Here is a 23,481-nt window from a genome sequence, read left to right as displayed (position 1 = left end):
TTCTGATGGGGGAATAGTGATATTCTGATGGGAGTATAGTGATATGATGGGAGTATAGTGATATGATGGGAGTATAGTGATGTTCTGATGGGAGTATAGTGATATTATGATGGGAGTATAGTGATATTCTGCTGGGAGTATAGTGATATGATGGGAGTATAGTGATATTCTGATGGGAGTATAGTGATATTATGATGGGATTATAGTGATATTCTGATGGGAGTATAGTGATATTATGATGGGAGTATAGTGATATTATGATGAGAGTATAGTGATATTCTGATGGGAGTATAGTGATATTATGATGGGAGTATAGTGATATTCTGATGGGAGTATAGTGATATTCTGATGGGAGTATAGTGATATTATGATGGGAGTATAGTGATATTATGATGAGAGTATAGTGATATTATGATGGGAGTATAGTGATATTCTGATGGGAGTATAGTGATATTCTGATGGGAGTATAGTGATATTATGATGGGAGTATAGTGATATTCTGATGGGAGTATAGTGATATTCTGATGGGAGTATAGTGATATTCTGATGGGAGTATAGTGATATTCTGATGGGAGTATAGTGATATTCTGATGGGAGTATAGTGATATTATGATGGGAGTATAGTGATATTATGATGGGAGTATAGTGATATTCTGATGGGAGTATAGTGATATTCTGATGGGAGTATAGTGATATTATGATGGGAGTATAGTGATATTATGATGGGAGTATAGTGATATTATGATGAGAGTATAGTGATATTATGATGGGAGTATAGTGATATTCTGATGGGAGTATAGTGATATTATGATGGGAGTATAGTGATATTATGATGGGAGTATAGTGATATTCTGATGGGAGTATAGTGATATTCTGATGGGAGTATAGTGATATTCTGATGGGAGTATAGTGATATTCTGATGGGAGTATAGTGATATTATGATGGGAGTATAGTGATATTCTGATGGGAGTATAGTGATATTCTGATGGGAGTATAGTGATATTATGATGGGAGTATAGTGATATTATGATGGGAGTATAGTGATGTTCTGATGGGAGTATAGTGATATTATGATGGGAGTATAGTGATATTATGATGGGAGTATAGTGATATTATGATGGGAGTATAGTGATATGATGGGAGTATAGTGATATTATGATGGGAGTATAGTGATATTATGATGGGAGTATAGTGATGTTCTGATGGGAGTATAGTGATGTTCTGATGGGAGTATAGTGATATTCTGATGGGAGTATAGTGATGTTCTGATGGGAGTATAGTGATGTTCTGATGGGAGTATAGTGATATTCTGATGGGAGTATAGTGATATTATGATGGGAGTATAGTGATATTATGATGAGAGTATAGTGATATTATGATGGGAGTATAGTGATATTCTGATGGGAGTATAGTGATATTCTGATGGGAGTATAGTGATGTTCTGATGGGAGTATAGTGATATGATGGGAGTATAGTGATGTTCTGATGGGAGTATAGTGATGTTCTGATGGGAGTATAGTGATATTCTGATGGGAGTATAGTGATATTCTGATGGGAGTATAGTGATGTTCTGATGGGAGTATAGTGATGTTATGATGGGAGTATAGTGATGTTCTGATGGGAGTATAGTGATGTTCTGATGGGAGTATAGTGATATTATGATGGGAGTATAGTGATATTATGATGGGAGTATAGTGATATTATGATGGGAGTATAGTGATATTATGATGGGAGTATAGTGATGTTCTGTTGGGAGTATAGTGATATTCTGATGGGGGAATAGTGATATTCTGATGGGAGTATAGTGATATGATGGGAGTATAGTGATATGATGGGAGTATAGTGATGTTCTGATGGGAGTATAGTGATATTATGATGGGAGTATAGTGATATTCTGGTGGGAGTATAGTGATATGATGGGAGTATAGTGATATTCTGATGGGAGTATAGTGATATGATGGGAGTATAGTGATATTATGATGGGAGTATAGTGATATTATGATGGGAGTATAGTGATATTCTGATGGGAGTATAGTGATGTTCTGATGGGAGTATAGTGATATTCTGATGGGAGTATAGTGATATTCTGATGGGAGTATAGTGATATTATGATGGGAGTATAGTGATGTTCTGATGGGAGTATAGTGATATGATGGGAGTATAGTGATGTTCTGTTGGGAGTATAGTGATATTATGATGGGAGTATAGTGATATGATGGGAGTATAGTGATATTCTGATGGGAGTATAGTGATATGATGGGAGTATAGTGATGTTCTGTTGGGAGTATAGTGATATTATGATGGGAGTATAGTGATATTATGATGGGAGTATAGTGATGTTCTGATGGGAGTATAGTGATATGATGGGAGTATAGTGATATTATGATGGGAGTATAGTGATATTCTGATGGGAGTATAGTGATATTCTGATGGGAGTATAGTGATATTATGATGGGAGTATAGTGATATTCTGATGGGAGTATAGTGATATTCTGATGGGAGTATAGTGATATTCTGATGGGAGTATAGTGATATTCTGATGGGAGTATAGTGATATTCTGATGGGAGTATAGTGATGTTCTGATGGGAGTATAGTGATGTTCTGATGGGAGTATAGTGATATGATGGGAGTATAGTGATATTATAATGGGAGTATAGTGATGTTCTGTTGGGAGTATAGTGATATTCTGATGGGAGTATAGTGATATTCTGATGGGAGTATAGTGATATTCTGATGGGAGTATAGTGATGTTCTGATGGGAGTATAGTGATATGATGGGAGTATAGTGATGTTCTGTTGGGAGTATAGTGATATTATGATGGGAGTATAGTGATGTTCTGATGGGAGTATAGTGATATTATGATGGGAGTATAGTGATATGATGGGAGTATAGTGATATTCTGATGGGAGTATAGTGATGTTCTGATGGGAGTATAGTGATATTCTGATGGGAGTATAGTGATATTCTGATGGGAGTATAGTGATATTCTGATGGGAGTATAGTGATATGATGGGAGTATAGTGATATGATGGGAGTATAGTGATGTTCTGTTGGGAGTATAGTGATATTCTGATGGGGGAATAGTGATATTCTGATAGAAGTATAGTAATATTCTGATAGAAGTATACTTTGATACTTTAAAATGAGTATAATTATTTTCTGATAATAACTGCAGATAATATTCTAAGAGGAAATCGACAACACAAGCGTAATGATATTTAAACAAGGGTGTTACAGAATTCTGACATCAGTATATTCCTCAGCATGGTGGTCTGTGGTTGTCTTTAATCATCTCTTTGTGTACAGAAGTGTGTGTGGAGGAGACCAAGAACCTTCTGATTGAAGACGAAAGGCCAGACCAAAATGGTGTATTTCCTCAGAATGGTACAGGTAATGGGATTTGAGTTTAGTTCCTCAATAACAATAAATACCCATGGATTATTAATCTGACTGATAAGTGTGTATTTACATAAACAATGAAGATAAATCTTTCCAGAACAAAGATAAATAGAACAAAATGATCATGAATTCATTCTGATTGATACAAATCTTTGTATAAAACTGTTACAATTATGGATGTATATTAATGTAGATATAAACGTAAACGATATGCTTTATATGTCCTTCATCTAGGCAAGGAATATGACGATTCGTCTGACCATAGCACACCAGAGAAGTGTACTTACATAGTCAATCGTGAGGATACTGAGGAAGAAGATGCCCAAAGTGAAGAAGCAGAGAACGGAGAGGTACGATAAAAAAGAAATCAACTGGCTGCTGAATTTGAAAATATCAAATTCTAGTCTGAATTTGACCCAGTTACTAAGTTCTCAACAAACTTTTAAATGCCTAAATGTTGATCTTAATGTATTATAATCCGTATTTATTTCCCACAGCCCTCAGCGGACAGGCCGCTTCTATGTGTGCGAGCGCTCTATGACTACCAAGCAGGTCAGAGGTCCTTTCATTTCCATTAAAATCCAAACAGTCCTTCATGCAGTTCATGTCTCATATAGATCTCTGAACTTTCCAGAGGACGACACAGAGATTTCCTTCGAGCCTGGGGACATCATCAAGGACGTGGAAACAGTGGACAAAGCCTGGTGGAGGGGTTGCAGCAAAGATGGCCGCCAAGGTCTCTTCCCTTCCAACTATGTAGAGACCATCTAAGGACTTTCTAAGGTTTTCCTTCAGAGACAGTTCTTTGCCTCCTAGATTCAGTACCAGCGCTCAGGGACCAAAAGCTTTGGGGTATCCACCAGAGGGAGCTAAAAACACGCTCCAAGTCTTCTGGCTGTACCACAGTGAAGGTACTAAAAGACCAACGGGACAAAGAGACAACAAAATGATCTGAGATCAATGCTTGGGCAGCAGTCTTGTGTATGGCGAAGCAAGACAGGTTTCTTGAAGTTATTCTGAACCCTCCTCTACAGATTATTGTTTTTGTTTATTTTTATTACCTATCATCTGGCTCAGCAGTATGTTTGATTCTTGGTTGTTTCTAACACGGGAGTCCGTCGTTATGATATTGACCGAATTATGGCTTTGTAATGCTAATGTTAGATATAGAAACTATAAGCCTTCATTACAGCTGCATTTAGAGCATGTATCAGTTTAGTGTTTGTTATCGGGATGATCCCTGTATTACTTATAAAGTTCCTACAGTGCTGCTGCGCAGATTTTTGATCCATTTTTGATCCGTATTTACATTAGGCTTTTGCAATATTGATTTTTCCCTGCTTGTGATTTACCATTTAAAAATAAATCAGCAAAAAAATTCAATAGTCCAGAAAGGAATACGACAAGAAAAGAAGAAATTTCCTCGTTTCAGTTTTAAGGGCGGGGCATAATGATATCAGCTGTGCAGTCGGGAACTGCTTGCTGGCAGAGCCAATCACAAAAACAGCTTGATGATGGATTTTTGGGTGCGTAATTGTTTAATGATAGTTAGGTCAAACATACAGTGATAGTTCATTATTGCAGGGGTCCCCAACCTTTGTTTGTACCATGGACCGGTTTGATACCAGACAATTTTTCCTGGTTTTGATTGGTGGGGGGAGCTCTCTAGTGACATATTTTTCAGGGGGTCATTTTAGTGTAATGGAAAATTGGAAATGGAATGGAAAAAAGTGGCAAGTTTTAAAAAATAAAATACATATAATTTTAAGTGATATAAAATCATCGGTTTATTGTTTCTTTGCGGCCTGGTACCAAATGATCCATGGCCCGGTGGTTGGGGACCCCTGCATTATTGTACTCAAGATATTCTTCATTTACCTTGACAGAAAGTGAGGGCACATGAGATGGAGAAGGGGGTGGAGCTTCTAACAGTGTCAGTTAATATCAGAGAGTTCATATTACATTTGCAAATCATTTAAGATTTATCTCAATTTTATCTTCCAGTTTATTTTGGTGAAAATAAGGCGATTTTGGTGTACGAGTCTGAGTCAGAAGTTGTACCTGACGTTAAAGTTTGGAGCGCCTTCGCAAAATGTTGCAGGTCTGACGATGTATAACAACAGAACTGGAACGAATATAACCTGATATAAATTTTGCACAAGCCTAATGTACACCCGAACTGTGCTTCACTCCATATCATCTGAGGTGAGGAGATCTTTTTACTAACCAACATTTGAGGTCAAATAAGGCAGTGTGGTTTAATACAGAGTGACACAGTTTACTAGACACAAATGAAATACAGGTTTGTTGATGTACTACCACACATGCAACAAAACTAAGTCAATTATTGATCACCGATATGATAAATCTATCCACTAACTTCTCAAGTATGACCCATTTTCAGATCTGTTTTTTTTTTTTGTATCAGATACTGTTCTGTAAGATTTCACTCTACTATTTTATACTTCTTGACCACCTGATAGCTTCTTGTGTCTCAGTTTTTTTCATCAATTAATTAAAGAGCTATACCTTGTATTTAAAACTTTTCTGTCATTTTTGTGAGCTTCCTTCCCACGATATATTGCCATACTGGTACACAGAGGCGGGCCGTGCATTTCACACCCAGGCCTTCACTGGTGTCCGTCTTGAATTAATCCACCTCTATACCATCATTACGATGCCACGGCAATAGATACTAATCAACCACTAAATAGCAAAGTAAAAAAGAAATTATTTCACAAGGAATAGTCAATTTTATTACAGTCCGCCTTGAAAATGCATTTGTAAGGGTGTCTGCGACCAAATCGATTTCTTCTCCTCTGTCAGCCATTGTGAGTTAAAATATATATATTTTATTTCGTTAGTGAGGTTCGCTGCCTCTTACTACTCTAATTATCCAATCAAAGGACGGGAAATTGCTGCCGTAATCGTATGCCTGCTAGATGGCCCCAGTGACGGCAACTCGAAATCTGATTGGTTAATGGAACAATTTCATTGCCACTTATTTTCGCCTGCACTATTGATTCTGAAGGCCTTAAGGCAGATTTCTTTCACCATGGCAACACATGATGTCAGTCACTGGCTGAAATATGATTGGATAAATAATCTTATCATAAATATACACTACTGGAAGCAGTGCAAACAAGAGAAAAGCTACGCAATGTAGAGAATAGAGTATTGGGAATAATTTAATTCACATTCATGGAAAAATATATTAAATATATTAAAATGCAAGTCAGTGATTCAGATCACTGCTGGTACATCATCTACTACCGATTCACAAGCCTGGGCTTAAAACGTGAAAATGTGTAATACAAAAATGAGACACAGGGTATAGGCTTATTTCAAGTTTTTTTTTTAATAATTTGTATTTCTATTATTGTTCTACATGCTTAGTTAGTTTTCGCACCAATGGCAATGTGCATGCAGACAGCCTGCTGACAGGATGCTCATCTCCAGGTTAAACCCAATGTTATCTACCAGAATAGTTAGGCCTGTACTCCTCTGATAAAATATCTCAATAGCTGTATTTCTAACAAAAAAAGGAAATATGGTCAAATACAGTTTCAACGAAGGCAAATAGAAAGGAAGCTGTTAATTTACAAAACTTTACACAACAGGAAACACAGCCTGAATGAAATGTACAGATTAAAAGTAAATCTCGGTGGCTCTTAATTAGCAATGAAAAGCGGTATTAGTTACTAATCTCACTTCAGTACAGTAATACAGTGTATAAGTTCACCACGTCCACCATACTGATTATATTGTTCAGTAAACAGTAACAATTGAAAGAGAACACAGACCCCACTGCACCACACACACACACACACTATTCCTGGTTTGCATATGGAACACACTGCAGCGTTATTCTTCACACACTCCTGATTAGCTCACAAGACTTCATTGTGGTGAAAATGACAATCCTGAGATGCGCATACTTGTGTTCATTTATTAGCTTGATTATATACGAGTTGTTTTTTTCCGAGTAGACTGGATCTATTTTTATTTTTAATATTGACCTCAGAGAAATGACACACACACACCTTGCTATAGGCTTTCCCATCAACAGCTTATTATAAAAGTGCTAAAATCACAGATCAGTGATGTAAAAAAGGAAGCAAAAAAAAAACCAAAACACTGATGCTGCCAATAAAATGTGGAGCAGATGAACGCTTTCAACTGGGATACATTTGCATAGTCGTGTACGTTCCATAGTAGGGTACTGCACAGATCAGGCATAACATTATGAGCAGTGAGAGGTGAAGTGAATAACACTGATGATCTCCTCATCATGGCACCTGTTAGCGGGTGGGATATATTAGGCAGCAAGTCAACATTTTGTCCTCAAAGTTGATGTGTTAGAAGCAGGAAAAATGGACAAGCGTAAGGATTTGAGCGAGGGCCAAATTGTGATGGCTAGACGACTGGATCAGAACATCTCCAAAACTGCAGCTCTTGTGGGGGGTGTTCCTGGTCTGCAGCACAACAACGAGTCTGAGGTGTTGACTTAGCCTCTACATTCCCCAGATCTCAATTCAATCAAGCGTCTGAGGGATGTGCTGGACAAGCAAGTCCGATCCATTGAGGCTCCACCTCGCGACTTAAAGGATCTGTTGCTAACATCTTGGTGCCAGATACCACAGCACACCTTCAGGGATCTAGTGGAGTCCATGCCTCAACAGGTCAGGGCTGTTTTGGGACCGACACAATATCAAGCAGGTGGTTATAATGTTATGCCTGATCAGTGTATTATAACTCCAAATACGTTTTATTTCTGCAATCGGTAGCACCATCATTAGAGCAATCTGTAACATCTTGAGAACTGACTACATAAACGCAGAGCTCTTAATCCTGATTTTTAATAATTAATTTCTATAGCAGATAATGTGTAACATCATACTAACAACCGTGTGAAAGATGTCACATTGATACCAGTATTATGAGAAACGTGGATTTGCCAATTCAGCAGCCAGTTGAACTTTGTTAGGATATAATTTTGTGGTAATCTGAGGGGATAAAAGGGTACTACACTATACCATTTCATGTTGCTGACATTATACCCTCCAGTATACACCGTTTTAGATCCTTTTTTTTTTTTTAAGGGTACACTATATACACATTTCAAGGTGAAAGTTAAGGGTACTACCAACCTAGCCACAAGGAATTTCTTAAGGTGCATCATAAGTAGTAGGATTAGTGGACTAGTCATGGTTACACAAAATTGGTCTGTTCTCAGTGACCACCAGACATTTCTGAGTGATGGACAGTTCTCAGCACAGCAGCTACACCAACATGGTATTAACACATATCAGGCACAGCACCAGTGTCAGGGTTTTAAACACTTTGCTGCACCTTGTAGGAGTTTAGTTAGAGATTTGAGCTCATCATCTAGCCCTTCATCATTGTCCGTTTGGGATCACATCACCGCTGTTGGCTGGATATTTTCAGGTTTTAAACATATCAATTATCATCACAGGCGGTAAGGTAGCTAGTTTTTCTTTCACTGTTTTATTTATGATAAAGTCTAGCAAATTGTGTTTTACAAAAAAAGATTAATGGCAGAAAAACACTAAAGAAGCTGCTGCTAATTGAATCTGCATAATTACATGAACATTTTGAACAGATTTTATATGCATCTGTAAAATAGGAACTGACATTTTCAGGAGCTTGTAAATTGAAATGTTGTGACTGCTAAGTTTGCACTATATTATGACTGGATTAATATTCAACTGACTGAAGATTGGATAGTCCAGTTTGAAAGAGATTGGAGGAGCGCTCGACTCTTGGTAATGCCTGTGCAGTTAGATATACCATACTCCAGTCTGACGTTGAGAATCACAGGATTTTTGTATTACATAAACTGCATATACTGATATTAGACCATGTATAAATAACTAATTATCATCACCACTGTGCTGAACCCATTTACAGGAAATCTCCCATTAAGTAGTGTTTGTCCATCACCATCCCTGAAGTGAGAGTCTGAGCCACACTGAGGACATACTGAGCAGCCTTCTCATGGACACTGCAGATTGTTCAAGGGCTTTCTTAAGGACTGAATGGTTTCTTATAGAAGTAGGTCATTTTGTGAGAAATTCTTTTTTCTCAGGATGGAACTTGAAGGAACTAAACGTGACTCTGTAGCCAGTTTCTGGGGTCCAGCTTTGCTTTGAGGTTCCTCAGGCTGCGGCGTGCCCCGGAAGGTCGCGAGAAGGCGAGATCTGATTCTGGGCTGTTGCTCCCTTCACTCGAACTGTTACTGGAAGTGGAGCTGGAGCAGGAGAGAGGTGGAGCCTGCTGATGGAACTGGCTGGATGATGGAGGTTGGCACGAACAGTGGAGGCCCCCGTAGTTTCTTCCTCGCAGCGTGGACAGCTTGGCATCCAGGGAAAGTGTGCGAGGGCGGAAACGGTTGGAGGCGAGGTAGTGGGGTGAGCAGGGGCTTGAACTGCACGGGCTGGAGCTGTCTGAGGCAAGGCTGGCATCGGAGGAGAGTAGAGCACGAGGGCGGTGACAGCGAGGACTGGGAGACTGGCGTGGAGAGTGTTGCCGGAGGTTTTGGGGGCTACCGGGAGGCTCTTCCTTAAATAAGGACATCCAGTGAGGTGGGGTCTGAAACTCAAACTGCTCAATGCGCCTTGTCAGGATGTCGGTGACAGCACTGATGTCATCAGATGTGTCAATAACTATAGGACAGAAACAAGGAGCACAGTTACTATAATCATTCTGAACAAAGCTTTCCTGGGCATGTTATAAGATGTTTGCTAAACTGTGATAAAAAAAAGACATCTAGAATCAGCAGTCTCATTTTGTTATTCATCGCCTTGTTTCCAGCACATGCCTCTAATACAGACCAAGCCTCTTAACCTTCACAACTTATTCTAAAGCATCAATCACTTGTGCCTTCATTTAAAACCAATACATACTAAGCACACTGTATAGCTTTTATTGTTAGCAGGATCATTTCACAGGTATCTACAAACGTCCTGATGGTCTTCACATAACCAAAGCCAAGGCACCATACAGAATGCATCAGCAGAAGCAGGGAAGCTGGTTAAAGGTCTGAAACAACCACCCTGGTTACTTCACCTGTCGCTGTAATAGGAGGAGAGCAGTGCACGGATCTCAGCAGAGACAGCGTTATCCTGCAGCAGCAGGCCCTCACAGGAAGGAGGGGCAGAGAGGGGAGGAGCTAAGGGCAGGGTACAACCGGCACAAGGGGCAAAACAAGGGGAACGTGCATGTGCATAAATATGATTAAACGAAATTCATGGGTGGATTTTAGAATATTAGGTGTAAAATAAAGTTTTATAAATGTATTGAATAATTCAGTGCATAAGAAAATAAAAGGAAAAAGAAAATGGAGGTTTGGGAAATCAATGCAAAGAAACAGAAAAAGGGGCAGAACCAAAGCGAGTTGAAAAGCGGAAGAGAAAGGGAAAAACAGAGAAACAGAGACACAAAGTCAGTGCCAGAAACAGAAAAAGAAATTATTTTATGTACGACTCGGCGTAGGAAGTGTCGGGATCTAAAAAGGTGTGAACATGAGTGCATTATGTCTCCATCATCTACACGGCCTGGAGAAGGACTCATTTCTGTAATAAATGATGTCTAAAGGCAGTTAATAAACATTTATAAGACTGAATAAGCACTGAGGTTCAAAAGAAAACATCTTTGATTTAATTCTGCCACGAGACCCCTACTTTAAGTTGTCCGTTCTTATCTCAGTACAGAGAAATATGTTGAAATAGAGATTACGTTGATTTTTTTTTTTTTTTTACAAAGCATGTCAGCGCTTTTCTTTCGGACGTACCCATTTCATGGTAGAGAGAGCCCTGTTTGGCCGTAACCAGAGCGGGTCTGCGTGGTGAGGGGAGGTCAATCTTCATCAGCTCGTCACAGCACTGCTTCCACTGGCCTGCGGGGGGGGGGACACAGCTGTTCAGACCACCAGAGAAAGAGGGGACTAAAAAATGATAGAACTAATCATAGGTTTACACATGAATTCGAAAAGACTCTGATTTAACCATGAGAATATGTAGAAAATATATTTTGCTGAATAGTTTATTTTTTTAATTATCTAACTTCCAAGAACCATCAAATTCATATAATGTGCTTTGCCTTTAAAATGAACAAGAACAGTGTTATTGATATAACTCCTGACCATCCCATACACACTCCAACACCACCCCACATGTTCCTGTATGCCCTAACACATACTGCTATCATGTAAATATTTGTTAATATACATCGATCAAGCATAACATTATGACCACCTGCATAATATTGTGTTGGTCCCCCTTTTGCTGCCAAAACAGCTCTGACCCCTCATGCACTGTGTATTCTGACACCCTTCTATCAGAACCAGCATTAACTTCTTTAGCAATTCGAGCAACAGTAGCTCGTCTTTTAGATCGGATCACACGGACCAGCCTTCACTCCCCATGTGCATCAATGAGCCTTGACCCTGTCTCCAGTTCACCACTGTTCCTTCCTTGGACCACTTTTGATAGATACTGACCACTGCAGACCGGGAACACCCCACAAGAGCTGCAGTTTTGGAGATGCTCTGATCCAATTGTCTAGCCATCACAATTTGGTCCTTCATCAAACTCACTCAAATCCTTACACTTGTCCATTTTTCCTGCAACTTTGAGGACAAAATGTTCACTTGCTGCCTAATATATCCCACCCACTAACAGGTGCCATGATGAGGAGATCATCAGTGTTATAATCAGTGCACTTCACCTCTCAGTACTCATAATGTTATGCCTGATCGACATATTTGTTATTGTATATATTTACTTTCTTGGTACGTTTCTCCCAGCATGCCAAAAACATTTAATAATCATATGGAATATGCAATACCATGTACACACTAAAAATATACTACAAATTATGTCGCCATTAAAATATTGAATTTATTACTAAAAACAACTAAATGTCATAGACCTCAGGTGCATATGGGGCATTAATGACATTAAAATTTTCTCCTAAGCACATAATTATGAAAATATGTTGCCACTGCATGATTAAATAAATACTATTAATCCAGAAAGATGTACTCTCAGTAGTACCTGAAAGCTATACCTCGCAGTACAGCATAAGCATACTGCATTTGTGTTTTTTCATCATGGATGCATTAACATTAATGCATATATTAGATTTAAATATAACATTTATGGAAAAATATTTTTATGCTCATATTAATTGTACAGCCAGTATAAAAAGACGTTTCTTATTTCATCGCTTTTACCTAAATGCATTTATATTATTTGCATCCCCATGGGAATATTGTTCATCCACAGTAACAACAGTAGATTTATTTATTTATTTTGTCCTCTCTCCAGAGAGCATTATAACAACCTATTATAAAGCAGAACAATATACTAAAGAGCCAATAGCTCCCCCTTGTGGAAAATCTTTATCCGTCTCATCTGCACTGTACACATCTTTTAATGTGCGATGTTGTGTGCTCTACTCACTCATGTCGAAGAACTGCTGCCAGAAGGCCTCCATCCAGCGCTGTGTGTCCTCTCGACAGTCTGTCACTAGTGTGTGTGTGACCTCCTCTCCTCCATACTGGTTACTGATGCAGATACTCTGAGCTTTGCTTTGGGGGTCTCTTTCTGCTGCTCGTATTCTCGTCTCCTGTGACACACACACACACAGGTTTAATTCTACTTCTCTAATTCAACACCCTGCATATAATACTTTACTATGAATAGTAAAGTCAATTTAATCCTGTACTTAATCTATACCAGATTTAAATTCTGCACTTCAAGTAGCAGCTATGACGTTAACCCTCATTGCTCTGAGTAGATAAGAGGTAGACAGACATCGAGAAGCTTAACCACAATGACACACTGATATGAATTCATGCAAAGCTTACTCAAAGAGCTATTACTATGTCCTCATGTTCTAGCTGGCATCTCCACCAGCAGGTGGGAGCAGAGCTTCACTAGCCATGCAGACAGACAGTGTCATGTCCGAGACAGATTAATGCACTTGCCAGATGTGCAACTTGTTGAGAGAATCTATTTTAAGTGCATTAATGTTTGAAAGGAAAACTCCTCTTAGTATTTTATAAGGAACTACTCACACTTTGTGCAAGACGTCTGACACGCCAGCGTCTGTCATGACAAATGCTCTGTCTAGTCATGGGGTATAATGACTCGCCTCAGTAGACAATATCATAATATCAAACTTTTGCACCATTACCATGAAAACGTTTATACCATTTTATGGAAATGCAACGTAAAATTTTGAACCAATTTTTTTATTATTCTATTAAATTGACAACAAACCAGTTATTTCCAAGCCACCTCTCTGGCTTCATTTCTTATGTTGTATGGCTTTGAGAGAACTGCATAATAAGCTTATCCATGTGATGTGTAATTTATGCCAGATGGAGATACGTGGCCTAAATGGCATAATCACAGTTGTTGTGGCGCCGAGTTTGTACAATGTGGCTGTCAGCTGCTGCGCTAAGCGTATGAAGACTTTTGATCACAGAGACCGCACACTGCTTTCACTGACGTTCATGCAACCCTCAATGCCGATAGCATAAAACATAATGAGACAAAACACTCTGTAACCCGTCTGTTGTAATTCTGCAACAAGTACTGTTTAAGGCAAACTGCTCAATCACTGTATATGTGAAAATATACTAGATGGCAAAGTTATAACTGGTAAACTGGCATGTGTGGGAAAGTCATTTGACTGGATGTGTTTAAAAATATATATATATAACGGATTTACACTAAAGAACTTCTCACCTTGTTAATGCCGATCGTTAATAAGGGCTCCACGTTGGCTTCCATATCTTCTTGTCGGTGATAACAGAAAAGGTTGGTCCCTTTTAGGACACCATAAACGTTCGTCCATCCTTGAGGCTCCCCACCGAGCTAGACAGAACAACAGCGTTGGCATGAGAAATATGAAGTGTGTGTGTATAGGTCTGTAAGTCTGTGTTTATGTATCACCTTGACTCTGAGGCAGCCACTCATCATCTGCTGCGTCATACAGTGTGGCTGAGCAGCCAGACGACAACACACACTGCCATACAGCGGCAACCAGTATGAACACTCTTCTACAGACACATAGAAAGACAGTACGAAAAATGACACATTTTACGAAGCTAAGCTAAATGCCATCTGTGCACCTGCAGACTGTAGGCCCTGGAGGGCTGTTACCATGCCTTAAATAACATGTCACAGACACACTCCCATTAACTAGCCATTACTAGCAATTTCCAATTAGGTTTATGAGCGTAACCCTGACATAATACACTCGAGAGAAGCCTATTACTGCAAAATGCGACTTAAGCTGCATGCTGTTATGCAGATAACAAGCATCCAGTATAACTCATTTATTCTAAAAGACTTCACATTTGCTTACAGTTATAAACAGACTTGTTCAACAATCTCTATTACAAGATGAATGATTCACATTGCCTTTTTTAATAAAAGAAAATGAAAAACATTGTAAAACAGTGGTTACATAAGATATAAATCCAAGCAATACAAGACAGAAATAAAAAAATCCTTTTGCATAGGATAAACATCATCACTTTCTACAACTCACAAAAATGAGTAAATAATATCATAGTGAGCTGAGAGTGGTGCTTGGGTGATGGCTCACCGTTGCCAGTTATAGTGAGGTCGTGTGTGCGGAAGCTGTCCTGAACGTGGGAGAGAGTGAGAGTGGTGTGAGCCAGGAGGTGGTACTTGGGTCCTCTGTAGACACACATATGACAGAGGAGAAACATTAGGAAGAGTTAGAAAGTGCTATTATTTGTGCACTATAGCATATATAATATATTTAGAGTGTACATGTGCATGTGTGTGTACTCACGGCACAGGTGGTACAGGAAGCAGCAGTTGTGCGTTGCCCCCGTTGCTGATGGGGCTGCAGGCTCCAGGCTCCAGCGCTGAACGCATCTTTTTCCCAGATGAACGGCCCAGAGACGAGCTCAGCTTGCTGGCCAGCTTGCGTGGTGTACTGCCCGCTGAGTAATCATCCTCTGTACAGCAGCTGTAGAGCTCTAACCTCAGCTCGAATCCTGGGCTTGCTTCATTACTGCACACAGCATGATGCACATCCACAACTGAGAGACATATTCTATGTGACATGAGGGTTCGTTTTCACAAAAATGCAAATGTTATATCATCCTATAATGTTAAAGAGTCAATTTAGCTAGTGTTCTGTTTGCCCTTACCTAGACTGCAGCTATCAGAGAGGATTCGATATGCAGTGAGAAGTGAATCTTCAATGTGCAGATGAATAAGCAGAAATAATAAATAAAAAATTTATGACATTCACAAACACACACTTACAAAACTATGGTGTTGTCGAAGCAAATGTCTGTGAGAGTTCTGTCCACCATCACCATGTCTGTGTCGAAGATCTCCCCTCCTAACTGCAGGAGACAGAACACAGCACAGCGGTGCAGCTCTGAGAGAGAGACAGAGAGAGAGAGACAGAGAACAAGAACATAAATGGACAGATTCTATACATTTCCATGTGAACATGTTCCATATGTATATATTAAGCTCTGTCTGTGGGAATAAATTACACAGAAAGAGAGAGAGAAATGCTTAATACAAGTGTGTTGATGTTACACAACACTACCAATGACACTTCTAAAAATACTATGGTGTTATTACATCACCCATGTGTGATTAAGACTATACTGTATGTCTGGTACCATCATCATAAGAAATTATGCTACAGGACTGGTACTGGGTTACCTCGAACATAAATGCTCTGATTTGTATTGATGTATTTGAGTGGGTAATCAATAAGCATCTGTTCAGCAGATTTTACATTATTGATTCTTACCTCCTTTGTTTTTAAAGTACTCTGTGTCTTTCCACATCAACGGGATTCGAAGATCTGAGATACAAATGCACAGAGAATTTAGAGACATGAGCGAGCGAGTGAGCACACACACACACACACACACACACACGCTTGTGCAGCTAGAGTCGATCAGGACTTAAAAATCGTTTCACTCATACTAGACCCACACATGCAGATACACACACGCTCTTATCTCAAGGCAGCAGCAGGCAGTTACAAGCCAGCAACTGGTGTAGGCGTAAAATGTGAATGTTTCAGGTAGTGCATCATTCCATCATTACAGCCCACATACTCTGCCTTCCATTACATTCAACCTACTCATGTTCCATACATTCCACATTAATTAATAAAAACAAAGCCATTAGAGATCATGGTCAGTGTGTGTGAATACTGCCCCATGCTCCTGGTGTGGTATTTTATATTGTTAATGTAAAAAGATAACATGAGTGTATGTCATACATCTTGCCTATAGAGTAATACTTTGCAACTTTTACATTTACCTCCTTTGCTGTAGAGCTAGGCCTGGAGCAATATTCCATTAAACTGTTACACACGAACTTAACAGTTTATATCAGCTAGCAGACACAGCTTGAAATAACTACAGCCAGGTTGAAGGGAAGAAAGTGAATATTACAGTGTGTGTGTGTGTGTGTTGGGGGAAGTGTGTGAGAGACTTTAAAGAGTGGGAGGTGGCATCACAAAGCTAATATATAAACCAGCAGGGTAGTGTATAAGCACAATGGAGCCTGAAGAGTGGTAAGGAATGTGCCTTTTCACACACACACACACACACACACACACACACACACACACACACACACAGTCACTATAAGAGCTTGGCATGCATTTGCAGCCCTCTAGGTAATATTTGTATGCATTTATATGTATTGTTTGTATGTACAGTATGGTCAAGCCTGTAACCTTACCTGAAATAGCAACTTTGCCTTTACATGGGGATCGGTCATCCATCGGTCCTGCATCTGATGACCTGAAACAGACAATCATCACCATATATAGACTAACACATAATTAGAGTCATATTAAAACCAAATGTAACAGATTATTACTATTCAATCATGTGTATTACTTACTTAGTTCTTAATAAGGGACTGAGCATGACTGTGAATGAATGATCGATCTGAATCAAAATGTGAACAGAATAAATAAAAATGGACTCAATAATCAGTTGAAAAGAAACAATTGCCATGCCTTGGGTGAAATTATGTATAGAGATGGGGTAATCTCTGTATATAAGACATCCCGAACTACTAGCTGCACTGTTACACTTGTACCTATTGCTTTTATGGTAAAGTTGAATTGAAATATAAATGATGTAACGTGAACGTGAATGAAGATTTGTCATGGATGTATAAACAGTGCTTTCGGCAACTGAGTCAAAATCAAGTTTATTCACGCTAATGATACTGCTTACATGTAAATATAGTCACTGTGGGGGAATAATTAAGACTGGATGAACTTAAGAACATACCAACAGTTAAGCCATCAGCTCCTGAACTCTAAGTGACCTCTGTACAATTTTTCCCACTACCCCGATGTCATGTGTTTTGCAGAATCCCAGTCATCTCTGCTTTATTTTGATGTTATCTCCTGCCATTTAATGACCTGCGTGTTTTTACGAAAAACTGCGTGCCTGTTTTTCTTCAGTTCTGAACAATCCTGGGTCACATATCCACTGACCTCACACTAATTACTGATCCAGCTCTAATGCCATGTGAACTATCTGACCTTCTGAACTGTGCCTCGTGACTCTGTCAAGCTGCTTAGCTTTAATCAGACGCTCAAATTACACAGAAATGAATGAAAGTGATAAATCCAGAAAAATAACGGCAAACGTCATACCTCCGTGCCACCCGCTGCATGACCTGCGCCTCTTTCATGCGCTGCAGCTCTGACATGTACGCCATGATGCGAGAGTTACAGGTGAGCAGACTCTTCGAGGCCTCCAGCGCCTGATCCCTCTGTGAACAAGCAGCCAGGAGTTTACAAGCTCCCTCTCGCATCCGGATCTCATGGTCAATCTTCTTCTGGATGTCACTGTCCTAAAAGGAAAAAAAAAAAAATAGAAAATGTTTAACATTGCTCTGAATTCTTGCTCATCTTAAACACTACCTTGCTAATGCATCATCATATTAGCACAAAATACCTTGCTTAAGCAATGATTTGATAAAAAGGAGTATTCTTTTAATCTAGAGAAGTTGCATTTAACTAAACGAATATTTACAGCTTTTACGAGTCTCAAGACGCAGACACAATCCTCCCCCTCTGCAAGGAAACATGCCTAACTCCCTAACACGTCTGTCTGTCTGCTCCACAACAGAGCAATTCCTGCAGTGTCTCTGTTCAGTCATGCATGGAAAAGGGTGCAGAAATTAACACGGTGGAAGAGCATGGCCCGCTTTGAAGTAAAAAACGGACATGATGAATCATTCATGATCTTCAACAAAGGACTGTGAAGACCGGAAAGACACACCCTGTGCCCTGTGTTTGTGTAGGAATTGTATTGTATGTACAGTCCAAAGTAAGAGGACACAATAACTCGGCAAAATGTGCATTGTGATATAACTTTATCATGATAGCAGGCTTTTGTAATGCTTCAGCTGAACAGGTCTTGGCAGTATGATTAGCACTGATATTGCTGAGAAAGCTAGAAAGAGAGAGAAAGTGTTAATAGCTGTGAAAAGAGACAGCACAGATGTTTCAACTTTGACCCTTTGGGGATCATTTCCAGCCCCTCCTTGTGATAAAATGCTTGTAATGCTGGACTGTTCTCCTTTCTGCGTTTCTGTGCTCCGTTAAATTATACACTTCGGACTATTTTGTCCACTTAATATGCTTGTCTGCTTGTGTTGCTATAGCGACGTCTCGTAAACGACGTCTCGTTGGGGCTTGAAGTGCTCATTAAGAATAACCTGGGTTCCAATTAGGAAAACACGACTGCTCCCCACACACACACACACACACACACACACACACACACACACACACACACACACACACACACACACAGAAATTCCAGCTTCTTAAATCCTTTTCTAAATCCACTTCTGAACACTGTAGACATAATAAACATCACGTCTAATGTAAATTTATTAACACTCAGTGATGATCTACCCTTAAAAAAGGATGTAAATCACGTTAGTAACGTTTATATTGACACAAACAATTCAAACGTACGTCTAGCTTAAATATAAAATACAAACCAAACTGAATTTAGCCTACAGAAACAGCATTAGATTAGACATTAGAGTTAAGTAAGAAGTTATCTTTATTAGCAAGCTCAAAAGCCTGTCTCAGGACAGTGTCACGAGTTAAAACAGCACATGATTCTTTACTGAAAAAAAGCAGTCGGGATGAGGAAAACGGCTAATACGAGACAAACAAACAAAAAACAACCCATGGACTTATATCCACAGCGTTGGATGATGTATACGATATCGGGGAATTTACAGATGCAGTAAAACAATAATTCAGAAACAGGGACACAATTATTTTTCTACCTCTCCTTAGCAGTATCTTTGAGTCAGAGAAGGATTTTCAAAAGAATCCAAACAAACAGCCTGGGTGTGAGAAAATAAAAAATCTACATTTATATCACATTCAGAAATATTATTTTCATCCAAATTCCACAAACACAGATCAAGTGAAATGCTGTTTCTGACTGCCTGTGAACTACAAATAGAATAAGGATAGAATTTACAATGCAAATAATAGAATTTACCAATACAAGCAGGAAAGGGAAAATATAGAAAATAATACATGAATACAGATTGTGGCAGAAACAGTGAGTGTATTTTGAATAATGTGCATCCTGAAACTTATTCGTTATATACCTGCATGGAAATGAGTGCAGAGTCGAGCAATGAACAAAGCTGTGACTGATTCATGAATCATCAAAACAGCTTCACCTTTATGAAAATTATTTCCTTCTCACTAGTCCCATAGTATGTAGCTATATACACAGACCAGGCATAACATTATGACCACCTGCCTAATATTTTGCTGGCCCTGACCCGTCATGCACTGTGTATTCTGACACCTTTCTATCAGAACCAGCATTAACTTCTTCAGCAATGTGAGCAACAGTAGCTTGTCTGTTGGATCGGATCACACGGGCCAGCCTTCGCTCTTCACGTGCATCAATGAGCCTTGGCCGCCCATGACCCTATCACCGGTTCACCACTGTTCCTTCATTGGAACACTTTTGATAGATACTGACCACTACAGCCCACAAGAGCTGCAGTTTTGGAGATGCTCTGATCCAGTCGTCTAGCCATCACAATTTGACCCTTGTCAGTCTCACTCAAATCCTTACGCTTGCCCATTTTGCCTGCTTCTAACAAATCAACTTTAGGACAAAATGTTGACTTGCTGCCTAATATATCCCACCCACTAACAGGTGCCATGATGAGGTGATCATCAGTATTATTCACTTCACCTCTCAGTAGTCATAAAGTTATGGCTGATGTATGAAATAAGTGAAGTGACTGATCTAATGGCATTTCTTCAGTTTTCAGGAGGCATAGGTAAAGAGTTAAAAAATAGTGAAAAATTAGATTAGGCCATGCCATATCCAGTCCCAGAAATGAATATGTGGAGCAGTGAATATAGATAGTGGCACTGCGTTACACTCTTACACCTCTGAGTGTGTCGTTTTGCAGGCAGATCAGCAGCTTTCCTCTGAGCCAGCAGAAGGCCTCTCACTATTTATAGCAGTAAAAAAAAAAAAAAAAAGCCAGACTGCTGTTCTAGGGGCTTTCCCCAAAACAACTCCAGGCTCAGCTCCTCTTCAGTAATCATGATTTTCCTATGCCACTAGTTCATTCATTTTCAACGACGAGCTCTGCGACATCTCCAAAGAAGTGCAACAAAAAAATCCAGGCAGTGGCTTTAAAGAGATGAGCTCTTACCCTGGGCTAAGAACAGGGGATTAGCTTTGAGACGAATGCTTTACTCTGAGCAAATCTGGTAATGTAAATGCAAATGACATCTATTTAGATGGAAATAATGCACAGTCTCTCTCTGCAGCTGCTCTACCAGGCGTACTCGCAGTCAGTGTGTGTATACACATATTTATATGTAGTGTGAAAATGACATGAGTGCTGTGTAAATAATAGTTAAAAGCGTTCTGAAGCAGTGCTGAGAAAACGGCCGCTTCACGCCAAAGTGTGTTTGTCTAAAGGTAAACAGTTGTCAGCGTGAACATGTTTGGGATATGATATGCAGACACCACACACACACACAGCCTTGTGCCAGACACCCCATCGCTCGAGCCAGGTGTCAGAGAGGGCAACATGCCAGGCTGAAAGAGTGAGAAAGCAACTGAAAACATGGCCAATAGCACAGGATGTGAAAAGAGGGAAGGAGGGGTAACGGGATCATAAGACGATGACAAGACAGAGGACACAATCAGTCTTCTATTTCTGTATAATGCACAGTGAGCACTGATGGAAATAATTGAGCAAGACGATCTCGTCACCGTTTACCAAAGCAGTCCTTTGTTGTTTCGGAACCAGAAGAAGAAAATCATCGGAAATGACGCAATATAAGGCTAGAAGCATTTTATCAGTAATTCGGACTATAAAAGCAATAACGCACTAAAAGAAAGGCTTTCGTGTGTACGGGGAAATTCTTCTCAATTTACTCCTAACGCTTGCTAATGGACAATAAATTACCCAGTACCACCTCCTTTATTGTTTAACCTTCAGACACTCAAACTGGGCTCATTACTTCACCAGCCCATCCCCTGCCTGTATAATTACACAGTAATTGCTGAAGAATTTGCAGTAAGAGCGTGGCAACCCGACTGCTAGACTGTAGCGGAAATGCCTTTTAAGACAGGAAGCACATTGAGTCATGGGAAGTGACTCTGTTCTTTGGAGAATATCCTTTAGTCTTCCCTCCGGAAAACTCTTAATTACTTAAGCGACAGCTCTTTTCAAATGAAAAAGGCAGAACGTCTCTATCTCTCTATCTAAACTATGTGCAAATAATATTACAAATAAAATTCCCAAACACTTCACTTTGCAGTTAGGACACCTCTGAAGACTCTTAGATAAAGATGTAGCACATTTTTACGGGTTGTGTGTGTGGATTTTTGTTGTTATTGCCTGTTTCTGATCTCTCATTGATGATGGCCTCATGGAGAGAGACAAACAAGACTCCGGGTTGATAAATGTAAGCAATTATAGGCAAAGATGTGCTGTGTGTCACTGTGTGTCATTTATCACAGGTGAGCTGACAGCATTCTCTCTCTGTGTCTTATCACACATGAGTAAACATTGTGGGAATTTCCTGCTTGATTTCCATGCACCAAAAAACAGGAGAAGTGGATAGCACTGATAACGTCCAGATGAACTTCAATACAAAATCTATTACGTTTGGACGCATGACAAGTAAAATCCTGAGCTCCAATTAGCAGAAAATGTTCTCGCAAGATTCTAGAAAGCATGCAGGGATAATTACACTGACCATTATATTGTTTAAATTATCACACAAAGATTAAGTTCAGCTTTCGTTCAGATGGTGTATATCAATCTGTGAGCGCCGTAAAAGCCTGACTGAACTAGCTTTCATCATGGTTCTGCTGTGACCATGACAAGAAGAAGGATGTGAGACGGGAAGAGGGAGAGTGAAACGATGACGGCCAGCACTCAACACAAAACAGGGGGAAATGGGAGGAACCTGGAGAGCATGAACGCACATCTGTGTAAACTGGAGTGAGACTAAGAGGTATTGGAAAAACCACTGACCGCAGGCACGCATTTCACTTACACCGGCATATTAACATTTTCCAAACCTCACAAGAGTTTATGAAGCAGCTGCAGCAATGACATGAGCGATGAGTTTTTGCTTTTTGGAGTAGGATGATGAATTGTCAGTCGCAGCAAAATAAGATTCAGAATTTTGTCAGGAATGAACAATGCGAAAGTATCGTTCTGTTATTAACCTTTGGTGGACAGTGATGGGCAAAACTCACTCAGGCCATGTTATTTAATAGTGACTTTTTCGCTCATGCAGCTGCTTCTACTAGGCAATGAAGCAAAAAGAGAGGGGGAAAAAAATCTTTTGGGTGTTGTGTGCTACTTCACACTACTGCTGACGAGCTACAGTGCAAATTATACCTACACAATGCTCTTATAGTGCACAAACTACAGTGACACCCATAAGCAAAACACAGGAGGAAAGGCTAAATTC

The 23,481-nt window shown here is 39.6% G+C and overlaps 2 protein-coding genes across 6 annotated transcripts in view; one reads left to right on the top strand and one right to left on the bottom strand.

Moving 5' to 3' along the window:
* The window catches only part of si:dkey-40c11.2 (drebrin-like protein A), a 49,268-nt gene extending 43,331 nt beyond the window's left edge, over positions 1-5,937 (top strand). For both annotated transcript variants that reach the window (XM_058374410.1, XM_058374409.1), the window contains exons 13-16: positions 3,310-3,393; positions 3,637-3,752; positions 3,900-3,954; positions 4,037-5,937. In XM_058374410.1, coding sequence (XP_058230393.1) covers positions 3,310-3,393; positions 3,637-3,752; positions 3,900-3,954; positions 4,037-4,173 — 392 coding nt within the window. In that variant the 3' untranslated portion in view covers positions 4,174-5,937. The remainder of the gene's footprint in view (positions 1-3,309; positions 3,394-3,636; positions 3,753-3,899; positions 3,955-4,036) is intronic.
* A 799-nt stretch (positions 5,938-6,736) lies between these two features.
* The window catches only part of rtkna (rhotekin a), a 60,897-nt gene continuing 44,152 nt past the window's right edge, over positions 6,737-23,481 (bottom strand). For 3 of the 4 annotated variants that reach the window (XM_058374411.1, XM_058374412.1, XM_058374413.1), the window contains exons 2-12: positions 18,127-18,326; positions 17,193-17,254; positions 16,246-16,299; positions 15,741-15,858; positions 15,259-15,483; positions 15,046-15,140; positions 14,388-14,494; positions 14,181-14,309; positions 12,888-13,053; positions 11,216-11,320; positions 6,737-10,088 (exon numbers count right to left, since the gene is read on the bottom strand). In XM_058374411.1, the coding sequence (XP_058230394.1) occupies positions 9,529-10,088; positions 11,216-11,320; positions 12,888-13,053; positions 14,181-14,309; positions 14,388-14,494; positions 15,046-15,140; positions 15,259-15,483; positions 15,741-15,858; positions 16,246-16,299; positions 17,193-17,254; positions 18,127-18,326 (1,821 nt within the window). In that variant the 3' untranslated portion in view covers positions 6,737-9,528. Of the gene's footprint in view, positions 10,089-10,491; positions 10,595-11,215; positions 11,321-12,887; positions 13,054-14,180; positions 14,310-14,387; positions 14,495-15,045; positions 15,141-15,258; positions 15,484-15,740; positions 15,859-16,245; positions 16,300-17,192; positions 17,255-18,126; positions 18,327-23,481 lie in introns of all 4 variants that reach the window. The other variant, XM_058374414.1, reaches the window with a different exon arrangement.

This window comes from Hemibagrus wyckioides, linkage group LG22, assembly GCF_019097595.1.
Source record: "Hemibagrus wyckioides isolate EC202008001 linkage group LG22, SWU_Hwy_1.0, whole genome shotgun sequence".
NCBI classification, from domain to species: Eukaryota; Metazoa; Chordata; class Actinopteri; order Siluriformes; family Bagridae; genus Hemibagrus; species Hemibagrus wyckioides.
This window is presented reverse-complemented; position numbering and strand designations above follow the sequence as displayed.